General features: G+C 33.4%; 1 protein-coding gene and 1 pseudogene across 1 annotated transcript; both read right to left on the reverse strand.

The window, feature by feature from the left end:
* Window positions 1–1,846: 1,846 nt before the first annotated feature.
* Window positions 1,847–20,430, reverse strand: LOC131637511 (uncharacterized; annotated as a pseudogene).
* A 10-nt stretch (window positions 20,431–20,440) lies between these two features.
* Window positions 20,441–21,984, reverse strand: LOC131637513 (UPF0161 protein At3g09310-like). The gene is made up of 4 exons (XM_058908104.1): window positions 21,726–21,984; window positions 21,591–21,650; window positions 21,329–21,469; window positions 20,441–21,248 (listed from the first exon to the last, which is right to left on the reverse strand). The coding sequence occupies exons 1-4, from the start codon at window positions 21,916–21,918 to the stop codon at window positions 21,181–21,183; spliced, it is 462 nt and encodes a 153-aa protein (XP_058764087.1). The 5' UTR covers window positions 21,919–21,984; the 3' UTR covers window positions 20,441–21,180.
* Between the last annotated feature and the right edge of the window lie 1,113 nt (window positions 21,985–23,097).

A 23,097-nucleotide genomic window follows, 5' to 3' on the forward strand; every position in this document is an offset into this window, starting at 1 on the left:
CGAATAATAGCGTACGGAAATCCTCATCCTGTCTCTACCATGATTTGATACACACCAGTCTTAGAAAATTTTAAGCTATCCGGTGACCATCGACGGAAACAACCACTTGCATAAACATATTACCATATATACATAGATAAAAAATAATTGGTGCATCAAATTCCTTGAAGGGTGAGCTTATTTCTAGAACATTGAAGAAGGAGGTCTTACTAAGATCACTCTAGAAAGTTGAAGAGATTAAAGTTACTCAAATGTTGGAAAAAAATATGTGAAATGTCTGAAATTAATTGAAAGGAAAAATTGAATGAATGAGATGTGATGTATGATAAAAGAATTTGCAATATTTTCAAATATTATTGAATGAAAAAGTTAATGTTGGTTTATATTATATTAAGAGTTTTTTTAGAAGTTATTCTCCAGATAATATCGAGATGTTAATATTCAAATGATTTATATTATATTGAGAAGCAGTATATCATATTACACTGAAAGAGTTGATAATATTCTCATATTCCATTCCTAAAGTGTCACTGCTTGAAGTCTAGCCATGTATCTAATCTAACTTATTTGTGGATGCAAAAGTAATTTGCTTTGACTTTGGATTTCAAACTAGGGGTGTGCGAAATATCCGGTTTTGATGTCCAAATCCATAACCAAACCTAAACCACTTTTAAATATCCGGATATAATTGAATGGTTATTAACCGGTTTAGTTATTAATGGTTTGGTTATCCATTCATATAATCCGGATATAATTAAATGGTTATTAACCGGTTAAATTATTTTGGATTCGGTTATAATCCGGTTATTATCCAAATCCAAATATTTTAATTCTCAAAATATTAATTTTTTTTTTGAAAAAAAATATTTTTGGAAAAAATAATTTTCAAAACTGGATTTTTTTTAAAAACCGGTTATATAATCATAATCAAATTTATAACCGGTTTTATAACCAGTTTTGATTAAAATATGGTTATGGTTATAAATCCAAACCATTTAAATGGTTTTAAAATGGTTATGGTTTGGTTTTTGAAAATAACCAACCATGATACACCATGAATGACAACCACATTCAACATTAGAATCGAGATGTGATCTGTGAAAACAAAGCCTTGAAGTTCTTTGTTGGTTCGCCTGCATCCTCAGGTTTTGATGCCAAGTCTAATGCCTTGAATTTTGTCTCCTCATATTTTAATGCCTATCAAACCAACAGAATGAAGAATTATTAATCAAACCTCACCACACAAAAAAAGAGTATTTAAGATTGAATCACTGATTACCAAGTTAACCAATAAATCACATTGAGAATTCTCAACAAGTGATAAAAAGGAAAATGTGACTCTTGTTCCATCTATTGTATGACAATAGAGATTAATACAACAAGAAAAAATGCATGAAACATTCAAATAATCTGCTAAACTATATTAATCTGAATTCTTGAACTTAAGAACATAGCCAATGCAGCCACATTTTTTATAAGAAAGACAGAAACAAAATCTGTCTACATTCCTTCTATGCATCAACTAGCAAATGATTTAACAAAAGACTAGCCAACAAAATAATTCAGCCTAATTACTCTCTATGAATTCAATAATATTCAGATTCTATTATGTTCTCATTGTCATTATTAATATGTGATATGTCAATGTAACTAACAACTTTAACTAGCCCAAACTAACATAACGATATTGTTTTTAAAGATGAAATGCACAGAACAGAACCATAGATTATTATGTGATATGTCTATGAATTAAAACCATGTGTCCGAATGCCCTTGGAAATCACATCATACAATTTCTCTCATATTTCTTCAAATATATTGATGGCAAATAGATAACATCAGCATGAAACATAAGTGATTTAATAAATCCAAGTTTTGAAGTAAAGAGAGAAATTACATCAATGTAAATAGAACAATTAATAACCGTTTTAAAATACTCAAATAGAATAATATGTAGTTCATGTCAATAGAGAAAAGAAGAAACTACATAAAAAATCTCCAACAACAAAACATAGACTAATAACCAAGAGGAACACTTAATGCAGCCGTAGTTTCTAAAGCATGTTCCTCTTGTTGACTAATACTCGCCAAAACAGCTTCAAAATGATGCTTAATATCTTCCATATGTTGATTGAAAAAATGTAATTTCAAACGCATCTCTTCGACTTCCTTGATAACCTGTTTCTTAGAATCCAATAGTTTTTGCATCGTATCTCGAGAGAATTGCAAATCAGGAAACAAAGCGCGTTTTTCAACACCATCCAACCAATCCTTGTTAAAAGAAAATTTGCGTGCATCTTGTATTAACCCAACAAATTCAGAGTGATTTGAACCTAAAACATCCAACACAGTATGTGTTTGGAGGAATTTTAATAACTCTGCGAGGCAGTTGTAGGCATAACCCTTGTATCTATTAGTCAGTAAAACATCCTTTAAAAGAACAGAAGGATGCTTCACAAGAAAATCAGTCAATAGAGACAAGGTTTCATAATTCAAATGTTTTTCGGACAGTAGTTGCTCAAGCTCCTTTCGGACAAGCAAAGAAGAACCTAAACCTTCTACTATTTGAGAAGTGTCCCCTGAAAGTATAGCAAATAATTTTTAAGCTTCTTTGGAAACAAGAAAGTTAGTTAAAAATAATATGAAGAAAAAGCATTCACCTAGATTTTTAATCTGATTTGTTTCCAGTGAGCCTCCAAGATCAACAACTTCCATTGCAAGACACTCTTTTGTGGAAATTGAAAAGGATTGTATGGTTGTTTGGTCATTACCATATTCCTACACATATATAACAAAATAACTAAATAGTAATCAATTTCTCTAAATTTTTAATATTTGTAGCATCAACCTCATAATATTTACGAAAATAGGTTTTTTTTTTTTTGAAATTTTGACACTCGGCCTTATGACCGACTAATCTAAAAGAACCAATCTCACTGCCCACTTTTAGTGGTCTCTTTTAAAGACATAGTGAAACGCTGTATGAACTTGTCTAAACACAAATTATTTGCACTTAATGAGATTTAAATCTAAGACCTTCAAAATAACACACTTAATGAGAATGAATACAAGTAAAATGAGAGGAGATGCTCTTTGTTTAGAATGAATTAAAATTTTGAAATTGTCAAATAAGACTATTATACACTTGATTATGAGATTCATTAGGTTTGAATAGGCTTTCAAATCTAATGGATCTCACTATTGGACTAAAAGTCTCTAAAAGTTGATGCAATTCTTCCTTCAACACTTGTTTTCATATCCTTCTTAGATTTAAAAAAATAGTTAAGTTCGAAAAAGATTCAAAATAATAACATAAGCAGCCTAGGAGATATACCTTTTGTTTAGGTGACTCATTCTTTGTTTCTGAAATGGTGGATAAAGTTGCTGCTGCTATTTTTTCTGACGTTGAACCCTTGGATAGCATGGAAAAGTAAATTAGTTGCAAGTATTTTTAAGGAAGCAATTGAGGTAAAATATTATTCTTTTCATATTTTTATTAAAAATATCTCAAAGTTAATGAATCGGATAATATAACATTATACTGTAATTTGATTCATGTAGCCGACTCCAGATAAGACTTTTTTTGTTGTTGTATTTCTATTTTGTTTTATATAAACAAATAAGTGGTATTGTATTACATTGTTTCCCTGAGAAGATTTGTTGCATGATATTCTCCAAGTGATTGTTGTTGGGTCGTTGATTGTTCATTTATCAATATTGTTGATGTAGTATGCACGACCATGTCGGACGCAATTGCGATGTGAAGCTAAAATATGCATTTGACCATCATTCTAAACCACATCGGACAATTTCACTCATGTTTCTTCAAGTGTTTTCATAAAAACTCATAATTTCCAAATCTCAAAAACTTAATTTACTTCCTATATAATAAAATTCACGCTACACGGGCGCAATGCGCATAATAGCAATTGCAAGTGCATACACAAGTGAAAATCGAAACCATGATTATCATATCTAAAATCTTAATATTTATATTTGCCTTATTAAATTTATAAATATAAAATTTAGTTTTGAAGAGCATTATTTCTTGCGGATAAAAAATAAAATTAGAAAAAGAAAAGAATTTTAGTGTCAAGCTTGATTCTAAGAAATCCAATTGCTTTGGAATTTTAAAAAAAAAAAAAAGAAAAAAAGTAGGGAGTTGATTAACCGTATACATGACAATAGCACTAATAAGAAGAGCGTGTTTGAAAACTTGGCTATATACTATAAACTCACATGTGAATATGAACTTACTGATTCTTCAACACTTATCTCGATACCCTGATTAAAATTAGAAGTATGTTTGGGATTGTTGTAGAATTTGATTTTTACATTGGAAAATCATAAAAATTAATATAAGCAAAAAAGGAAAATACCTTTTGTTTAGGAGCAACTAATTGTATAGGTGACACATTCTTTGTTCCTACAGCTTTTTCAGACATTGAATCCTCCAACTAATTGCATACCATACAAATGTAAATTATATTTGCAGCATATTCATAAAAAGCACTTGAAGAATTATGAATTACTTTTTTTACCTGTGAAGGTGTGACAATAGCAGTAGCATCAGTTTCTTCAAGTGGACTTTGTTGATCCATTGTTTGTTCATTCATTGGTGTCTGAGTAATAAGAATAGAAGCATCACTAATTTTGAACTCTTGATTAGTTCCATTTGAAATCTTGGCACCTGGCCTTACGACCAACTAATTCAAGTGGACTAATCTCACCGTCCACACGTAGTGGTCCCATTGAAAAACAAAGCAAAGTTTTGGATGAATTTGTCTCAACACAAGAATTGTTTACCTAGTGGAATTCAAACTTGAGACCTTGAGAATAACACAGTCTCGGGACTCAAGCCGTCACCACTAGGCCAACCCCTGAGGAATTAAAAAATTTAAAGCTTGGTGCCTACCAAATACAACAACTCACCTGTGATGTCCTATTATGCTCAGAAGTAACTATTGGACCTGATGATGTTATTACCTTGGAATTGGTTGATGTAGTTCCTTTTTCAACACTTATCTCGATACCATGCTTAAAATCAAAAGGATCTCCTAAGTTTGAAGTATAATTCAATCCCTGAATTAATCGAAAGAGTAAGAAAGAATGAATACAATCAAAATGAAAGGAGATGCTTTTTGTTTAGAATGAATTAAAAGTTTGAAATTATCAAAAGTGAATATGATCAGAAAGAGTCAAAAAGTGGCTGCTGCTATTTTTCGTGACGTTGAACCCTTGGGTAGCAAGGAAATGTAAATTAGTTGCAGGTATTTTTAAGTAAGGGTAGTAAAATATACTTCTTTTCATATTTTTATTAAGAACATGATCTTCAAAAAACATTATAGTATATGTTTTGTTGTATTTCTATTTTGTTTTATATCATCCTTGCTATATTTAATAATATATATTTTAGTTTTGAAAAGTATTATTTCAGTGTTAAGCTTGATTCTAAAAAATTCAATTACACGGTTGAAAACTTGGTTATATGCTATAAACTCGCATGTGAATATGAACTTACTGATTCTAAACGAGTTGATGATGTAGTTGTTTTAACATTCGTTGATGTAGTTACTTCTTCAACACTTATCTCGATATCCTGTTTAAAATTAAAAGTATGTTTAGGATTGTTATAGAATTTGATTTTTGTGTTGAAAAAAAAAATTGATATAAAAAAAGAAGGGAAATGCCTTTTGTTTAGGAGCAACTAATAGTATAGGTGACACATTCTTTGTTCGTGCCGCTTTTTCGGACATTGAACCCTCCAACTAATTACATACCATAAAAATGTAATTTATAGTTGCAGTTGCAGCACATAGCCATAAGAAGCACATGAAAAAATATACTAGTATATTACTTTATTTACCCGTGAAGGTGTGACAGTAGCATCAGTTTCTTCAATTTGACATTGTTGATCCACTGATTGTTCATTCATCGACGCCTTTAATAAGAACAGCAGAAGCATATAGTCATTTTGAGCTATTAGTTAGTTCCATTTGAATATGTATATATTTAAACATGGCAGAGAAATTACTTCTGAATTTGTTGGTAGTATTGCTACTGATGGTTTCACTAGACCAACAACATTTTCAACAAATTCTTGGTTTGTCTCTTGTGTTTGTTTTAATTTTATCTGCATAAAAAAATAACATGATTGATTTAAAAATATTATCATGGTGACTGAATTCAGGTGTCATAAACTCGAATCAATATATTGGTATTAACCTGTGGAGAAGTCAACTCATCGGTTGATGCTGCTTTAACTTCAATCTCAGCAGAAAAAGACTCTCTCATTTCGTAATGTATGAGTGTTTCAGCAAGCTCTTTAAGTCGATAATACAAATATTCACTGTAGTTAAAATCTATAGCAAAATGTTTTAGACTAATATTAGATAATGTCGTCATAAATATAAGCAAAAGTTTAAACATATTAGTTGAAATATGAATCAAAAATATTCTAACTTTTAAGATTGAGGGAGGGGGTAGCTCAGAAGATAGATATACACCTCTTTGTGTTCTAATCTAATGGACTTTGTGGCAGTTTGCATGTGCAAATATTACAAAATGTAGTTTGGCAAAATATTGGGTATATGTACCTGGAATTTCATGACAAATACACAAGAGGAGCCACAGCTGGAACTCTCTTGATGTTGAAGTCAAAGGGAGTTTATCACAATCCTCTATACAACGATAACAATATTCTGCTCTCTGAAATTGAATTTCCTGTGTCTGGAAGAGGCTTGGTAGACCCAAAGTTACTACAAGTTTCAAATTTGGAATCCTGACAATCTCAACTCCCTCACCTTGACTACTTTTAAATATTTCCCCTAACTCTTTTGCTTTTGTTATGATTAGAACCCTTAACTCAGGAAGTTGGTTACATATAGAGACTCGAAACACATATTTCAATTTATTGCATTTTTCTACAGCAAGTACTTTTAGCTTTGGGAAGCATGTTGTTGAAGACGATGAATCGGACATATTTTGAAACTCCAAATCATCTTGGAAGATATGTTTCAAATCCTCACAGTCGCGTATGATTAACTCATCCAATTGTGGTAGGCATCTTAATATAGAAGAAGAGAAAATTATTTGCAATTTTTCACATCCAATAATTCTCATCTTTGTTAGATTCACAAACGGACACACCATCACATTCAAATTCACTTGTTCATTTACTTCATTGACACAAAATATATTTTGTATTTTGGAGTGAGTTAACTCAAGTTCTTCCAAAGCAAGCAAATCCTCCCTGCTCCCGCTAAATTCCTGCAATAAACAATATCTTGGCGGCCTCATTTTAAGTGTTTTATTTAAGTTTTACATATTTTTAATAGAATGATTAGTTAAGTTCATTTCAATAATAAAATATTTTTAATAATAATAATAGTTAGTTTAGTTTTAATACAATAAATAAAAATATAGTAATGAAAAAATAGTAATTTACTGCTACCTTAAAGATAAAAATAATTTGAGACATAAATATAATACCTTCATGGTTGTACAGTTGACAGATCTTGAAACATAATGAGAGCAATTTTTTAGTACAAGTATATTCAAAACTGGCAATGTTGTATGATATTGTTTGGGGCAAATGGCAACTAAGCTTCGCAGCTCAAGAAGATAGACATATTTCAATGACGAAAGATGAAGATGATTTTCAGTGTGATTTCGATCATCATTAGTGTAGTGTCCAAATATGTACTCTAGTTGCACGCAATCATCAACGACGAGCTCTTTTAATTTTGGGAAGACATTGCCATAGTTATTTCCACCAGTACTATCATGATCTTCCGTTTCTATTATTATGTGCTCCAATTCTTGACATCTCCTAATTACCAAAACTTCCAACAACATTCTTGGAGCAATAGATAGGACAAATACTGATTTTATCTTCCTCAAATCAGTCAACTCAATCTTTTTAACATTGCACAGGATCTTTGATTGTCTTGAAAGACATTGAACACGCTCCCATATGTTTATGCTAAGACAATTGGAATTTGATTCCTACAATATAATCCAAATAAATAGGAAATTAAATAATCTCATTTTGTGTGAGAATATAACTAAATTGTCCTTTTCAGATATCAATGCTAATAATCTGAAAGAGAGCTTATGTTTAGGAATACAAAACATCCCAATTGATATTTATAGTTAGAGAATATTTAATAAAATAAATATATCATTAGTTTTTTTTTATCACAAAATGTATTTGTAGTTTTATATAAAAAAAAAGTGTAAGAACTAACATATCAGAAGTAGGTGAAAGAGTTACCATTAAGTTGGTTTGCGGTTGATTCCCATCAATCAGTGGAATTTTAGTACTTGTGGTACTCCTCAATTTTTTACCACAACAATACATATCAGTCCATGACAAGATGCGGCATTTGATAGGGTTTGGGTGTGTAGTTGACTTGGAAGTCGATGTAGAAATGGAGAAAGACATTGTACGATTACATCCTGGGAAAATGTCAATTAAATTGGGTACCCTATCAAGCTTCATATATTTTAGGGATCCAAGTTCGACAACTTGACCAAATATGTATTTCAACTTATCACAGCTTTTCACTTCAATGGATTCTAGTGCCGGAAGATCAAGAGCAGAGATAACCATTGGATTGCTACTGCTGCTATCAAATATTTCCCCTTTTCTTTCATGTGTTATTAAGTATTCAAGATTCTCACAATCAATTACTTCCAATTTCTCCAACAACACTAGATTATGAGAAGTTGACACTTCAAATAAGGAGCTCAACATGGGACAACTCATCAATGACACGCTCTTTAGATTGCATTGGATTGCAATCCCTGATAAGCTTCGCAACTGTTTGCAATTCTCAATAGATAGACTCTCTAAACTCTTAAAAGAGTCAGCAGAAAGAGAACCATTGCACAATTCTTCCAAATTGTCCATATCCTTCAGATGTAGTTCAACCAACTTGGAGAAGACATTTGATACTTGAGAATGAGGATGCTCAGTGTAAATAAGGAACATTAGTTGTAAAGTGGAATGTAAGTCAAGCTCAACAAGATTATTCATACCGTGATCCATATGAACAATATCAGGTATGATATTTCTCCATTCCCCCTCAATTCTTTTTAGTCTAAGAACCTCTGCTTCTTGCATACAATATTTAAGTGTTGTTTCAGATAGGAAGACCTCATTCGAATATATCATAGACACATACTTTGACAGTGAAGAATAAGTTGAATCGTCATCACTTACATGAAACCACTGCAATTTAGGGAAAGTAACTTCTCCATGAAAACCTGTACAACTTTTTACGACCAACTCTTGAAGTGAAGAGCATCTTTTAATCACTTCAAATGGATTATTCCCACCAATTGAACAAAGTTCCAATTTCAAAAATCCAAATTTCTTTAGTTCTGCAATACCATTAGGCATTTCATTAATTTCACATTGATACAAATCAAGTTCCTCAAGACTTTGCAGATTTCCAAAGATAGAGATGTCACCCAAAACAAAATCTGTCAATATAAGAGATCGGATATTCTTCAATTGTTGCATTGATTGAGGTAATGATATAATAGCACTCCAAACATCACCACTACGCAAATTAAAAACTCGAAGGCTGGTATTATTTTCAAAAAATGAATCTGGGACTTCAATTTCTCTATCAAAAGGCATATAAATGATGACAATTAGAATCTCAACCTTAGAACAACCAAACTTACAGGAAAAGATCTCCTCTGGCTCGCCTTCGCATAACAAATATTTAATATTTTTCTCCCTTTCAAGCATTGCCTTTTGATTTTTGCCATACACTTTTCTTGTTTGAATCTCTTTGTTCGATATCCATTGGGATGAATCACGAGCGAAGTCGTGCATTTTCACGCTCCATTAATCGGCCTCCATCAATAAACAAGAATCTAGAAGTTTGTTTTTGGATCTAACTACTCGACTTCGGGCTTCTTCGTAGCTTCCATAATCTTCCCCAAAAAGGCCTCCTCTGATGGCAAGTGTAGCTAAACTTTCAGTATGAATATCTTCATCTTCTCGAAATACAGAACACAAAAGGAATAGACTCTTGTCCTGTTCATTCAACTTATCATAGCTAAACTTCAAGCATTTTTAAATTTCAAGAACGTCATCATCTTCGTTATGCTCGATGTTGTTTTTCAAGAATTTTAAGGCCATGTCCCATTCATCCTGATGTTGTTTGCCCTTCAAACTACTAGCGATAACAACAATTGTAATAGGTAGGTTTTTGCATTCACTTGCAATTTTACGGCCCTTGTCAAGAATAAATTTCGATGAGGTTTCACTTAGATCAGCATACTTTTTGAACATGATCCATGCATCTTCTTTAGATATGAGATCTAGTTGGATTATCTTATTGCACCCTAATTTGTGGCACACCAACCGACTGCGTGTGGTTACAATAATCCTACAACCTTTGTGATTGTCACTAAACGGAATTCCAATTTCTTCAAAATTGACTTTGTCCCACATATCATCCAATATTAGAAGAATCTTCTCACCATTGGTTAATCTGTTCCATAGTTTTCCAGGTCGATTTGTATAATTACAGTTATCAAATTTCAATCCCAAAGGCTTGGCAATATCATCTTGAATCTTTTTAATATTGGGAGACGATGACACAGTCGTAAAAATGACCAAAGTAAATTGTTTTGATTCCTTAAGTTCCTTACCCACTTTCTTGATCAATGTAGTTTTACCTGTGCCCCCCATTCCATGCAGCCCAATTATATAATTGTTGTCATCTTTGAGTTCGACCAAAAGATTTGTGTATTGAGTTTCTCTGCTTTTAAGATGCACATAGTGTTGGGTCGTACGTCGTTCAATATCAGGAAGATGAGCAGGGAGTCCAATTGTAAGTTCCTTTCTTGTTGCCATCAATATTTTAATTCGCTCCTTCTTATTTACAAGAAATTTTCCTCTAGTATATCTCCATAAGCAATGAGGACAGGATTCAAAAAAACATTTTTGTCTTTTTTTGGTATCTTCTTGAATGAGCTGATCAACTTCTTCTTTCCAAGCACGAGCATCAGGTAGAATAACTTCCCCTCCTCTTGTTGCCTCTTCAATGTGTCGCTCAAAAGTTGCCCTTTCTACTTCTAATCTAACTTTTTCTTCCTCGAAATCCTTAGCAATGCATGTGAAGCAACAAATATACCTTGATTCTGCAATCACCTTATTTATCAATTGCTCCACATATGGTTTCGCCAAGTCAAGCAAGAAACTCCCCATCTAAATAAATTTCAATAGATCAAAGTTAGGCATATATGTATGTGTTTACAGTGTTGATAATGAATTTTATTTTGTCAACATACTATACCCCGGCCTTGTTCATAAGAAAAAAAATTCTCACGTTTATTAAGAACGATAACTAAAAGCATTAAGAATGATAACTAAAAGCATTTCATTTTCTTGATTTAATGTAAAAGAGACAATACAATTACTAATATACTATTAATTACATTGTCATCCACTAATAATATTAAGTAATTAATTTAGGGATAGTTTTGGAATAATAACATTAAATGCACATAAATTTGTTGACTTTTGTTTATATTTAAGGACAAAAAATTTAGAAGACTTTTGCTTATAAATAAGGCCGGAGAGAATATCATTTATGTATTTGTTAGGTCACTTCAGACAATGAATTAGTTTTTAAGAGAACTAGAGTTTGACTCGCACGATGCACGAGAGTGAGAAATAATGTTGTGTTTTTTAAATTAAATTTTTAAATATTATATATTTGAAATAAATATTAATGATAGGCCAATTAAAATAAAAAATTATAATTTTGAGTAAATAAAAAATTTGGAACATGCATTAAAGTTAATTTTTCTATAGATTGTTTTACACGTGGAAAAATGTAAATAATTTTTATAAGTGATTTATCACACCATATATAAAAAAATTCATTTTTTTATTGTTTATAATCTACTAATATTGATGTTTCTAAAAAATGTACTACTAGTTTGTCAATAGCCTTCTTCTATATATTATTATAAAATCTAATATTAAAAAATAGAGTTTTATTTTAAGAATTTAATTGACATGCAATAAAGATATTGGTTAATATATCTCTCAAGAGAATTTAACACTGTTTCGTGTCTAGAATTGAGATCGAACTCATGACTTTTGATTGATTGGGAAGAGATCATTTATCATCTCATTCAAATACTCATGAATCAACATTTGAATCATTATGATATGTTGATAGTATAATTTTCTTTACTATATATATATATATATATATATATATATATATATATATATATATATATATATAATCCTAATTAAAAAATTATATTATAATTAATAGTGAGTTATTATAAGTAAAAAATTATAAATGTATAACAATTGAAAGATAAAGGTTATGTGAGTAATTGAAAGTTAAGTATAATATGAATTTATGATATAAAATCAACAATTAGTACATCAATTATTAATTATAATAATAATAATAATAATAATAATAATAATAATAATAATAATAATAATAATAATAATAATAATAATAATAATAGAGTTTTAAATTCTATTTATATTTTCCTGGTTCTGTTAGGGTTTCTGTTTTTCTTCTCAGTTGAGAAGCTTGTTTTTTGTTCCTGGTTCTTGGTTTACATCCGACTTTCAAGGCAGCATGGAGGGTCCTAGTCTCGTAGATCTATCTCTTGAAGAGGAAGGAGGTTAAGACGACTTTTGTTTTGAGTTAGAAGAGGAGGAAGGAGTTGCGGAGGAATTAAAACTTTGCCTTATTGGGAGATTTCTTTGTGATAGATCAATACATGTGAATTCCATGAAATCACGCATGGATGATATCATGCGTCCGGTGAAAGGCGTTACCATCAAGGAAGCAATTGCATATCGATTCTTATTCCAATTTGCACACCATTTGGATATGGAAGCTACGTTAAAGGGGTGTCCATGGTCTTATGATAATCATTTGTTGATACTGGAGAAGGTTCAAATAGGGGTTCAGATTGAGAGTATACCTCTGATTCATGTTGAATTCGGGGTGCAGGTGCATAATCTTCCAGCAGGTATGATGTTAGAAAAGGTGGGGAAGACATTGGCAAATTTTATTGGCTCTTTTGTGGAATATGACAAGAACAACAATACTAGTTTTTGGCGACAATATATGCGTATTCGAGTTAAAATTGATGTTCGTCAACCCTTGAAACAAGACACTCGAGTGAAGAATAAAGGAGGTGATTGGTGCACGGTGAAATTTAAATATGAGAAACTAAGTTTGTTCTATTTTGTGTGCGGAAAGTTAGGGCATTCGGAACAACGTTGTGAGGTGCGATTTCCTATGATAGAGGATGATGGCACGCGAGAATGGTCTAACGATATTCGTGCTGACACTCGTAGCTTTGGGGGAGGTGGAAAGTCATCTAAATGGCTGAAGGATGATAAACATGGAGGGCCTGCATTGGAAGAGGAAGCTGAAAGCCCCCAGGCGCGTGCTTCTCACGCAGGTTACAATGCAAAGGGGAGTGGTAGTCAACCATGGGCCCCACCTGAAGGAAACATTAATAGGGTACAAGATAATGTGCATAATATTAGTAATCAAGGAGAGTTAATAGTCACTAAAAAGCAATAATTGGTGATTAATGTGGTTGAAAGCTATGATTCTCCTGGTCCCCCACGATCGGAACCTGTCAAAGAAAATTTAAAAACGGTTTTATCTACCTGTCTTGACCTGTCCCACCCATTCCAAATTAGCCAAAATAACCTAAATCATGACCTGTCCCACCCATTCCTAATAAACCAAAAAATCCTAAATCATGACCTCATTAAAATCGCAGCCTGCCCAGTCAACCAACCTAACCAACAAAACCCTATTGGCTCCACCGAAACATATGCACCTGCAACCTTAAATATATCTAACCCCATGCAAAATGAAGTGTTAATTCAAGCTTCAGGTTCCAACCAGAATTATACTGCGAGAGAACCAATTCTTCAACCTATCCTCACACCTATAGCCAACCCTTCGATTAATTCTCTAAACCCAAAACCATTTAAGTTCAAGACAAAAAATGCCCATCAGAAAAACAATCTCAACAATCTTAAAAAATCTCAGTGTTCCAAAACCAGTACCAAACCTTTGTCTCAGTACACCCATCTTACAAATACCCTTCAACTTGCCTTCACCAAATCGGCTTCACCTGATTGTAACCTCGGTTCCGAAAACACTGAGAAGAAGCATCGTCGTGACGATGCTACAGACAAAGCCCGTAGCAACGAAACAGAAAAGGAAGCCCCACAACATTTTTTGACGGCACGTCATGGCAGCCAGGACTGCAGGGACTCGTGAAAATGTTAAGTTGGAATTGTCGGGGATTGAGCAACCCGCGTGCATTTCCGAACCTGGAGAAACTTGCTCAACATCACCAACCAGACATTATATTTCTCTCTGAAACTTTGACGAATAAGCGTAAGATGGAAAGCATTCGAATTTCGCTTAAGTTTGAAGCTTGTTTAACTGTCGAAGTCGAAGGAAGAAGTGGCGGTCTTGCGGTGCTTTGGAGAAATTCAACAGTGTGTAGTGTGTTAAATTTTACCCGTAATTACGTAAATTTAAAGGTTATTATTGGTTAAATAAGTTAATCAGGAGGATTGGCGGTTATCGTGCTATTACGGCTTTCCTGACCGTAGTAGACGTAAGCTTGCGTGGGATATGTTGAGGGATGTGAGGAACATGTCGAATATGCCCTGGTGTCTCGTCGGAGACTTCAATGATCTCTTGTCTCAAGAAGATAAACGTGGTATTCATCCGCACCCCAACTGGCTTTGTTCGGTTTTTCGACAAGCGATTAGTGACTGTGATTTGGTGGATAGCCCTCTTATATGTTGTCAATTTACATGGGTCAAGAGTAGAGGTTCTGAGCATATGATAGAAGAAATACTTGATAAAGCGTTCGCGACTCCAGAGTGATTGAACTTATTTCCTACTGTATCTCTTACAAACCTTATTGCCTCTTATTCGGATCACAGTCCCATTCTGCTTTCCTGTAAAATAGTGCAGACCTTATGTCGGGATATTAAGTTTCGGTTCGAAAATAGTTGACTGCAGGAGAATGATATTAGTGCAGTAATCCAGTCGGGCTAGAGGTGTGGAGATGACAGCACAGTTATGGACTGTCTTGCCTCATGTGCAGAGAGTCTTGAGGTTTGGAGTAGGCAGAAGCGTAACAGCAGGAAGAAAGATCTCGGGAAAAACTTAGAAGTTATGGAAATGTTTCGAGAGGGGCGTGATAAGTATTCGTCGGATAGATTCTTTGAGGCTCAAACTGAATATAATCAAGCTCTTATTAGGGAAGATGCCTACTGGAAGAAACGGGCTAAAATGCATTGGTTACGGGATGGAGATATGCATACGGAGTTTTTCCACCAATCCGCGATGACTAGGAATAAATTTAAGAATATTGACTCGCTCAAAACCCAGATGGCAGCGAAACCAGTGACCCCCAAGGGCTGTGTGATATTGCGAAAAAGTATTTTGAGGATTTGTTCCAAGCCGGCAGTGGTGTTTATGAACCGGTGCTTAGATTTGTTAATCACATAATTGATGATAATGATAACCATCAGTTACTACAGCCGCTAACTTGGGAGGAACTTCGCACTACTCTCTTTGTTATGCATCCTGATAAATCTCCAGGGCCGGACGGATTTAATCCTACGTTTTTTCAGAACTTCTGGGAAGTGTGTGGGAATGATATTTTTGAAGCGGAAACCGCTTGGCTAGAGCGTGGTTTCTTTCCTCCTTCTATTAACGACACTAATATCTGCCAGATCCCTAAAGGGGTTAATTTTAAGTCTATGAAGGATTTCAAACTCATTTCTCTGTGTAACGTGGTATATAAAATTGTCTCTAAAGCCCTCGCAAACAGACTGCAGATTTTATTGGATAAATGCGTGTCTGAGGAACAATCTGCATTTGTAGAAGGAAGATCTATTCTTAATAATGCCATGATTGCTACTGAAGTTATCCACACCTTAAAAAGAAGGACGAAAGGTAATAAAGTGCATCTGGCTCTTAAGATTGATATCAGTAGGGCTTATAATTGGGTGGATTTGGGGCTTTTTGAGAGGTGTGTTGGCTAAAATGCGATTCGCTGACAAATGGATACATTGGATGATGATGTGCGTTACTTCGATTTACTATTTTGTTCTTGTTAATTCGGATGTCATTGGACCCTCTATCACCTTATCTTTTTATCCTTATCTCGAAAGGATTGCCTAACCTCGTTATTAAAGAGTCTGTTGCCAGCGTAGATATTCACGGGATTCAAATATGTAGAGGGGCACCTATAGTGTCCCATATACTTTTTGTTGACGATTGTTTTTTGTTTTGCAAGACAAACCTTACGGAAGTTAGACACTTGACGAGTTTACTTGACACCTATGCAAAAGCGGCTGGTCAAGAGATTAACTTGTCAAAATTAGAAGTTTTCTTTAGTCGTAATTTGAGCTTGTCGGTGCAAGAGGACCTAGCCAACATTATGGGAGTTCAGCATGTTATGGGAACCAATAAATACTTGTGGTTGCCGTCTATGATAGGGAGGAGCAAGAGGTCTATTTTTTTCATTTATTAAGGACCGTATTTGGAATCTCATAAACTCTTGGAAAGGGCGGCCTTTATCCAAAGCTGGCAAAGAAATTATGATCAAATTGGTTCTACAAGCTATACCGGCTTATATGAGTATCTTTATTCTTCCGGATGTTGTGGTAAATGAGATTGAGAGGATGTTGAATTCTTTTTGGTGGGGTGGAGGATCTAATAGCAAGGGGATAAGGTGGATGGCTTGAGATAAACTGACTTGTTCGAAAGATGTGGGTGGCTTGGGTTTTCGGGATTTTAAGGCTTTTAACTTGGCCATGGTTGCTAAGCAAGGATGGTTTCTTATGGCAAATCCATGTGCTTTAGTGTCAAGAATTTTTAAAGCGAGGTACTTTTCGAGAACTAATTTATTCGAAGCTAAGTTGGATTACAATCCTAGTTATGTTTGGCGGAGTATTTGGAAGGCCCGAGAGGTCCTTATTCTTGGGTATAGGTGGCGGATTGGTGATGGTAGAAACATAAGGGTTATGAATGAACCTTGGCTGCGGGGAAGTAGAGAGAGTTGCTTGATGGGACCTCAAAACCAAGGTGTGTACACTTTAACCATTAATGATCTTTTGTTGCCTAATGTTAAACAATGGAATATGCGAGTTTTATGCGATTTGTTTGACTATTCAGTTGTCAGAGATATCCTACATGTCCCGTTGGCAAAAAAGGTGATGGAAGATCGCTTGGTTTGGAAAGAAGAGGTTAACGGTAATTATAGTGTTCGGTCGGGTTATCTTATTTGGAGAATTTGTAGTGATTGTCTCCCGTCAAAGGTGCGCCTCATTCATTACCATGTGCTATGTACTCCAACCTGTCAGCTTTGCGGGAATAATTATGAGGACGATTGGCACGTATTTTTAGATTGTTCGGAAACTAACTCTTGTTGGCAAACGGCATGACTTCTCGATATTATATCCCCCCGCCTCCATACTTCTCATGATATCAAGTCCCTTATCCTTGACATTTGTTCTAAGGAGGATAGGAAAAATGCGGGGAGAGTTGCAATTATGTTGGAAGGTTTATGGAAGAATAGGAACGACTTTGTTTGGCACAACGAGAAGGAAGATGCATCTAAGCTTGGTTGGCTATCCTTCCACAAGTAGCAAGATTGGTTTCTAGCACAAAATCTTCGGGAAACGCATTCAGATAACGAAGATTTTGTTATTTGGAGTCCGCCTTATATTGGTTGCTTCAAATGTAATGTGGATGCTGCCTTTAATCAGCGTGTCGGGACTACGATTCGAGGTTGGTTTATTCGTAACGATCATGGTAACTTTATTGCTGCAGGTACTGCTTGGGATAGTTGCACTTTCTCCGTGTTGGAGACGGAGGCCTTAGCCATTAAGGACGCTATCCAAGCAGCTTCTAATCTTCATAACCTACCGGTGATTTTTGAAAGTGATTCCCAACAGGTGGTCAAAGCCATTAGTTCCAATTCGAATGGTAATTCGAAGTTTATTTCAATTATAAATTAGATTTAAGTTGTTGTTACTAGAGTTTCCTAACTTTGAGGTTAAGTTTATAAAGCGTCAAGTGAATATGCCCATACCTTAGCTAAGGCGGCCAATTCTTGGACTCAACGTTGTATGTTTGATGAGATTCCTCCTTGTATCACTTCATATTTGATTAATGAAAGCAGTTAAGTTTGTTACTGTCAAAAAAAAATCTATTTATAGTTAAAGAGAAAAAATAGTAAAGTGTTTTCAATATTATAATGATATAAATGGCATATTTACAAACATAAAACTTAATAATAATTTCTTTTACAAATAAAGTTGAAATTATTTTATTGGACAAAATAAAAATGAAATAAATCTTTTTTAAGTTTTCATTTATATATATTATATTAAATCATAATAAAAAATATTATATTTGAAATAATTTATAATACAACTAAAAGTGGATACTATTAGTAAATAGTATTAAAACTTACAACAATTAAAATAAAAAATGTACAAAACTTTATGATATAAATGAAATAACGAATAAGTAATAAATTAAATATTTTGTTTCTTAAAATATAAATGCGAATTAGTTTTTTTTTAAGAATATATATATTACTAATAAAGTGGACTATGGAAAGACAAATCAATCTTATCCATCAATTTCAATGAATCAAAATTTATTGGTTAAGATTTATTGTTCTCATTTCTTACATTAACCAAGTGTTCTCACTTGAGTCGTCCCATAGAATGTCTTATTTATATGAAAGGAATCTGAACCATTAGATTTTAAAATAAATGATGGAGATTATGTGTGAATCTTTCTTTCTCTCTCTTACCTCTTTTATTTTAGCATTAGAGGAGAGATAAAAAAAATTCACATAATCTCCAATTTTTCTTTGAAAACCATAAATAAATTATATATGAATAACTTTTCTTTGAAAATCTTAAACAAATTATATATAATTGATCATGTTGAAAAGTGAAGTGAAAATGAAAAATAGAAATCATATACAAAATTGAAAAATGAGAAAGTAACAAAAGAATAGCATTCATGAGATTGTTTTCTACCTCAATCAAAGTTTTAATTTAAATATTTTCATTTTCTCCTCCTTAGAAAATAGGTTTCAATCTTCTGTTATTTTCTCTCTCTTTTTTTTTTAATGCTAGAAAGCAACCTTATTCACACAGCACAAGATGGCTTCTCTAAAAAATCATACAAAAACATAACACAATCTAAAAATTGGTTACCTTATTTTCAGCAGTTTCAGTGAATGCACAACTCAAGTAGCTATTAGGAACAATCTTCGAGATCTTTCACCAATCTACAGTAGCTAACATCAAGAGAATAAGGTAATTCATGTTCTTTATCAAACAAAAGAACAGAGAATATATAAGAAGCTTTTTTCTTTCTCTTTTTTGGTTTTTGTATATAAAGTAAAGATTTAATTATTGAGAAACTTTATAGCTATGTTTTTTTAATAAGCAAGGAATATATTAAGCCAAAGTAACCACTAATATTCCAAAATGAAAGAGTTGAAACACGTCTCCATTGATTCTCCCTCCCAGCTGCCATGAACTACCAGCCAAACCAAAACCATATTCCAAAGAGCTTTTGCCACTGTACAATGAAAAATAGATACAAGTTTCTCTTTGGTTGAATTATTGAAAAACTTTACAGTATTATACATCTTTTTCTGATTTGTATCTTGATATATTATACATCTCTATTATTTTTTATCATAAAAGAAGTCTTAATATTTACTATATTAGAAAAAATTGGGATTCTATCAAATATTTTGGAGCATATGTTTCAATTTTAAAAACTTACCCTTAATAAAAAAAATAGAAAACTAAAAAAGATTTATATTTAGTTTAAATTGTAAATAATATTAAAAATTAGAGATAATAAATGATTTATAAATATTTCGATTAAATTTGACTCATACAAATAAAATTTTTGCATTATTTTTTTTTGTAGAGTTATTCTATTTATAAAGAAATTTGTACTATTTAGTAAAGAGAAATAGTTCTTTTGAACAATCTCACGGTGTTAATAACGCAGATTTTTGTTTAATAAACAACAGAAAATTAAAATTGTAAAATGTTATGAGTATATGTTGTTCCTTTGATTGACTGGTTTAGTTAAAACAACATGAGCATCGAGATTTTGTGAAGTATTTCACCTCAGTTTGTAAGCCAACGTTCGTGAGTAAATCTGAGCGTGATTCCAAGAAGATTTGTTGTTGTATCTTTCAGTAATAAGGTATTTAGTAAGATTTGCTAAAAAGAAATCTTCTCCTTTGAACCTGAAAACCATATCAAAACTTCCCTCCTTCCACAAAGTGATAAGACCACCAGATTGACCTACAGAATTAGAGTCTAAGAAGTGGTGGTTGCCATTTCACGGAGAATTTGTGGAACTTAAAGTAGAATTGGAAGCAAAAAGAACAACAAGTAATTAACCGGTACTAAGAAGTACTCATTCTCACGTTTCTTTCAAGCACAACCTATCAAATCTTAATTCCTAGTAGTGTGAGTAAAGAGAAATGCTAGTAACGCCCTTGTTGATACTTTCTCAACACACTCAATTATTGGGTGAAAACTAAAATTTCATGTTAGCTTAACGCAGGCCCAGTTTATTTAGCGGGGCCAATGTGGGATTTCACACAATAAAAAAGTGATAAAAACATATCATTTTTAATATTCCTATAATATGAGGCACTCTAAACCAATTATGTGTCTCAGTATAATTCGCATGACCAATATAAGACATTTCTTAAGTAGATGAACTCCCAGAATGGACTGAAAAGGGTGGTTGTTGAATAAAAGCATAGGATATTGAATGATGAACAAAGATGTTCACTGTTTCATACCGTATTTTCTTTTGCAGTACAAATATAAAGACATTTAATTTGATCATCGTCAATAATAATCCAATCTCAGCTATCATTCTCCCTGATCTAATTTATCTCATGTGGTAAGATCTAAGAAACCAAATGACACAAGAAACCAGATGGAAAAACAACTAAGAGCCCGCAGTATAAGTTAGCACATCAATGAACTTCAGTTTATAAAATGCTCGGTTTGCAGTGCTTACCGATTCAAAATATGCCACTAGAAAATAATCAATCGTCAAGTTCTTCCCCTTGTCTAATCTCACCAAACCATCTTGGAGGATCAAATCCAGACCCACCTGAATTTGTATAAGGAAATTAATAATAACATTCAAAACAAAAAATGACAGACGCCAATTCAAAGTTATTGGTAAATTACCAAGAGGATTGCAACGACAGAGACGGCACACGGTCAAAGTTGTACCCTTGAAAACACCATACCTCCTATATGCCTCCATGGAATACTCACTGCAAGTTGGAACGTAACGACAGCTCCTCGGCAAGATTGGGGAAATTTCCCCTACATATATACATGAACAAAATCAAGACATAACGATGATACAATACAGTTAAGTTAACATTTGTAGAATCTTCCATAACTTAGTACAAAATTGATGAAAGGAAAAAGCAAAAAAGCTTACTTTTGTAGAATCTTAAGATGGAAAGAGCAGCTTTAACTCCCAAATTGTCAACTTCGGCATCTGATGATGAAAATATGAATATCAAATTGTTAAACTAGAAAATTAGATTATCAAGGAGGTAGAAAGAGATGTAACCTTGTGGAATTTGATGGTTGTTGGAATCGTGGTTTGTTGCGCGAAGGGAAGGGGTGGAACGTGGTGATAAGGGTTTGTTGAAATTGAATTTGACAGAAGTGAAATTAGGGTTTGGAATTGTGTTAGGATGGAAGATGAATTGGGAGGGAGTTGTGGAAGTGTTGAGAATGAGAGGGAAAACAACTGTCGCCATGGAAAAAATCACCCGCGCGTTATGTGTGTCTCACTATTTTGTTGTAGATAATAGAATTTGGAAGATTTAGAATAACAGAAATTTCTGGTATACTAAAATTTTCGGTAGTTTTTTCATTTAGAATTTTTCAACGATTAGGATTTTGTCCACGTATTTGGAGGGTTCTGATTGCACCGACAAATTTGTGTGGTTAAGAATCATTCTTCATTTGTATAAATAGGGGCATATGTTATAGAAAAAGACATCTCAAAAAATGTCTCTTCCTGCATTTCTGATTAAGGCGGAAGCGTATTTCAACGAAACAACCCTCCTGTTGAATTCAAGCTTCCAGATGGCACCGCATCCCTCGCCAACATGACACACAAGCTGAATGAGTTGATGCTTGATACTGATAACAAGATGGTGAGAAAGACCGAGTTTCGCGAAGATGTAAGCTCGTGATATGGAATTTTGAACCATTGGTGATGATCTCTGATACGACGGCACTACGATGAACATACAAGGTTACCACTCTAACGCACAAGTCAATTCAAGATTCAAAATAAGTGTAGTGAAAAGTGGTGATTAGAAAGTGTAAATTGAATTTTGTGTGAGATAACTTTATACCTTGAGTCATTTTGAATGGATTGACATTAATTTGGGCCTTATCTTTTTGTATCTTTAATTGACACATAACAGTTGCCCTCAAGGCTTACCAGACATTAGAGAGTCGGGGGAAGTCTTTATTAGTTGCGGTCATCCTTAAAGTGTGTCGCTCACTTCAAACAAGAAGTGGGAACTCTTTGAGTCAATTGATAAAGTAGTAGCGGATATGTACAGTAAATACTTTCTCGTTACTGAAACATTTTTCTCCTTTCTCCGGGAACACAGCGCTAGGGGTACAGGTTAAGGAATGATTTTCCTACTTAGGGTGCACGAGTACTTTGGCTCTTAGTTACTTCTGAATGGATAATTAACTTGCTACCTTTAAATATTTGTTCTGCTTTTATCAAATAATTTCTTTATAAAAGGTAGGTCTTTCCCTCAAGGTACCTTGTCACTTTCCTGCTATTGTCCGCTCATTTCTCTATACACGGGTTCTGCTTCCAAGAACTTTTTCTTCCGCCTCTTGTTGACGAAGTAAAGCGGCAAGCAAAAGATAGAAGTATTACTCCGGGATTTATCGTGTCCACGAAGAAT

The sequence above is a fragment of the Vicia villosa genome, unplaced genomic scaffold (assembly GCF_029867415.1).
Source record: "Vicia villosa cultivar HV-30 ecotype Madison, WI unplaced genomic scaffold, Vvil1.0 ctg.002018F_1_1, whole genome shotgun sequence".
In the NCBI taxonomy this organism is placed as follows: Eukaryota; Viridiplantae; Streptophyta; class Magnoliopsida; order Fabales; family Fabaceae; genus Vicia; species Vicia villosa.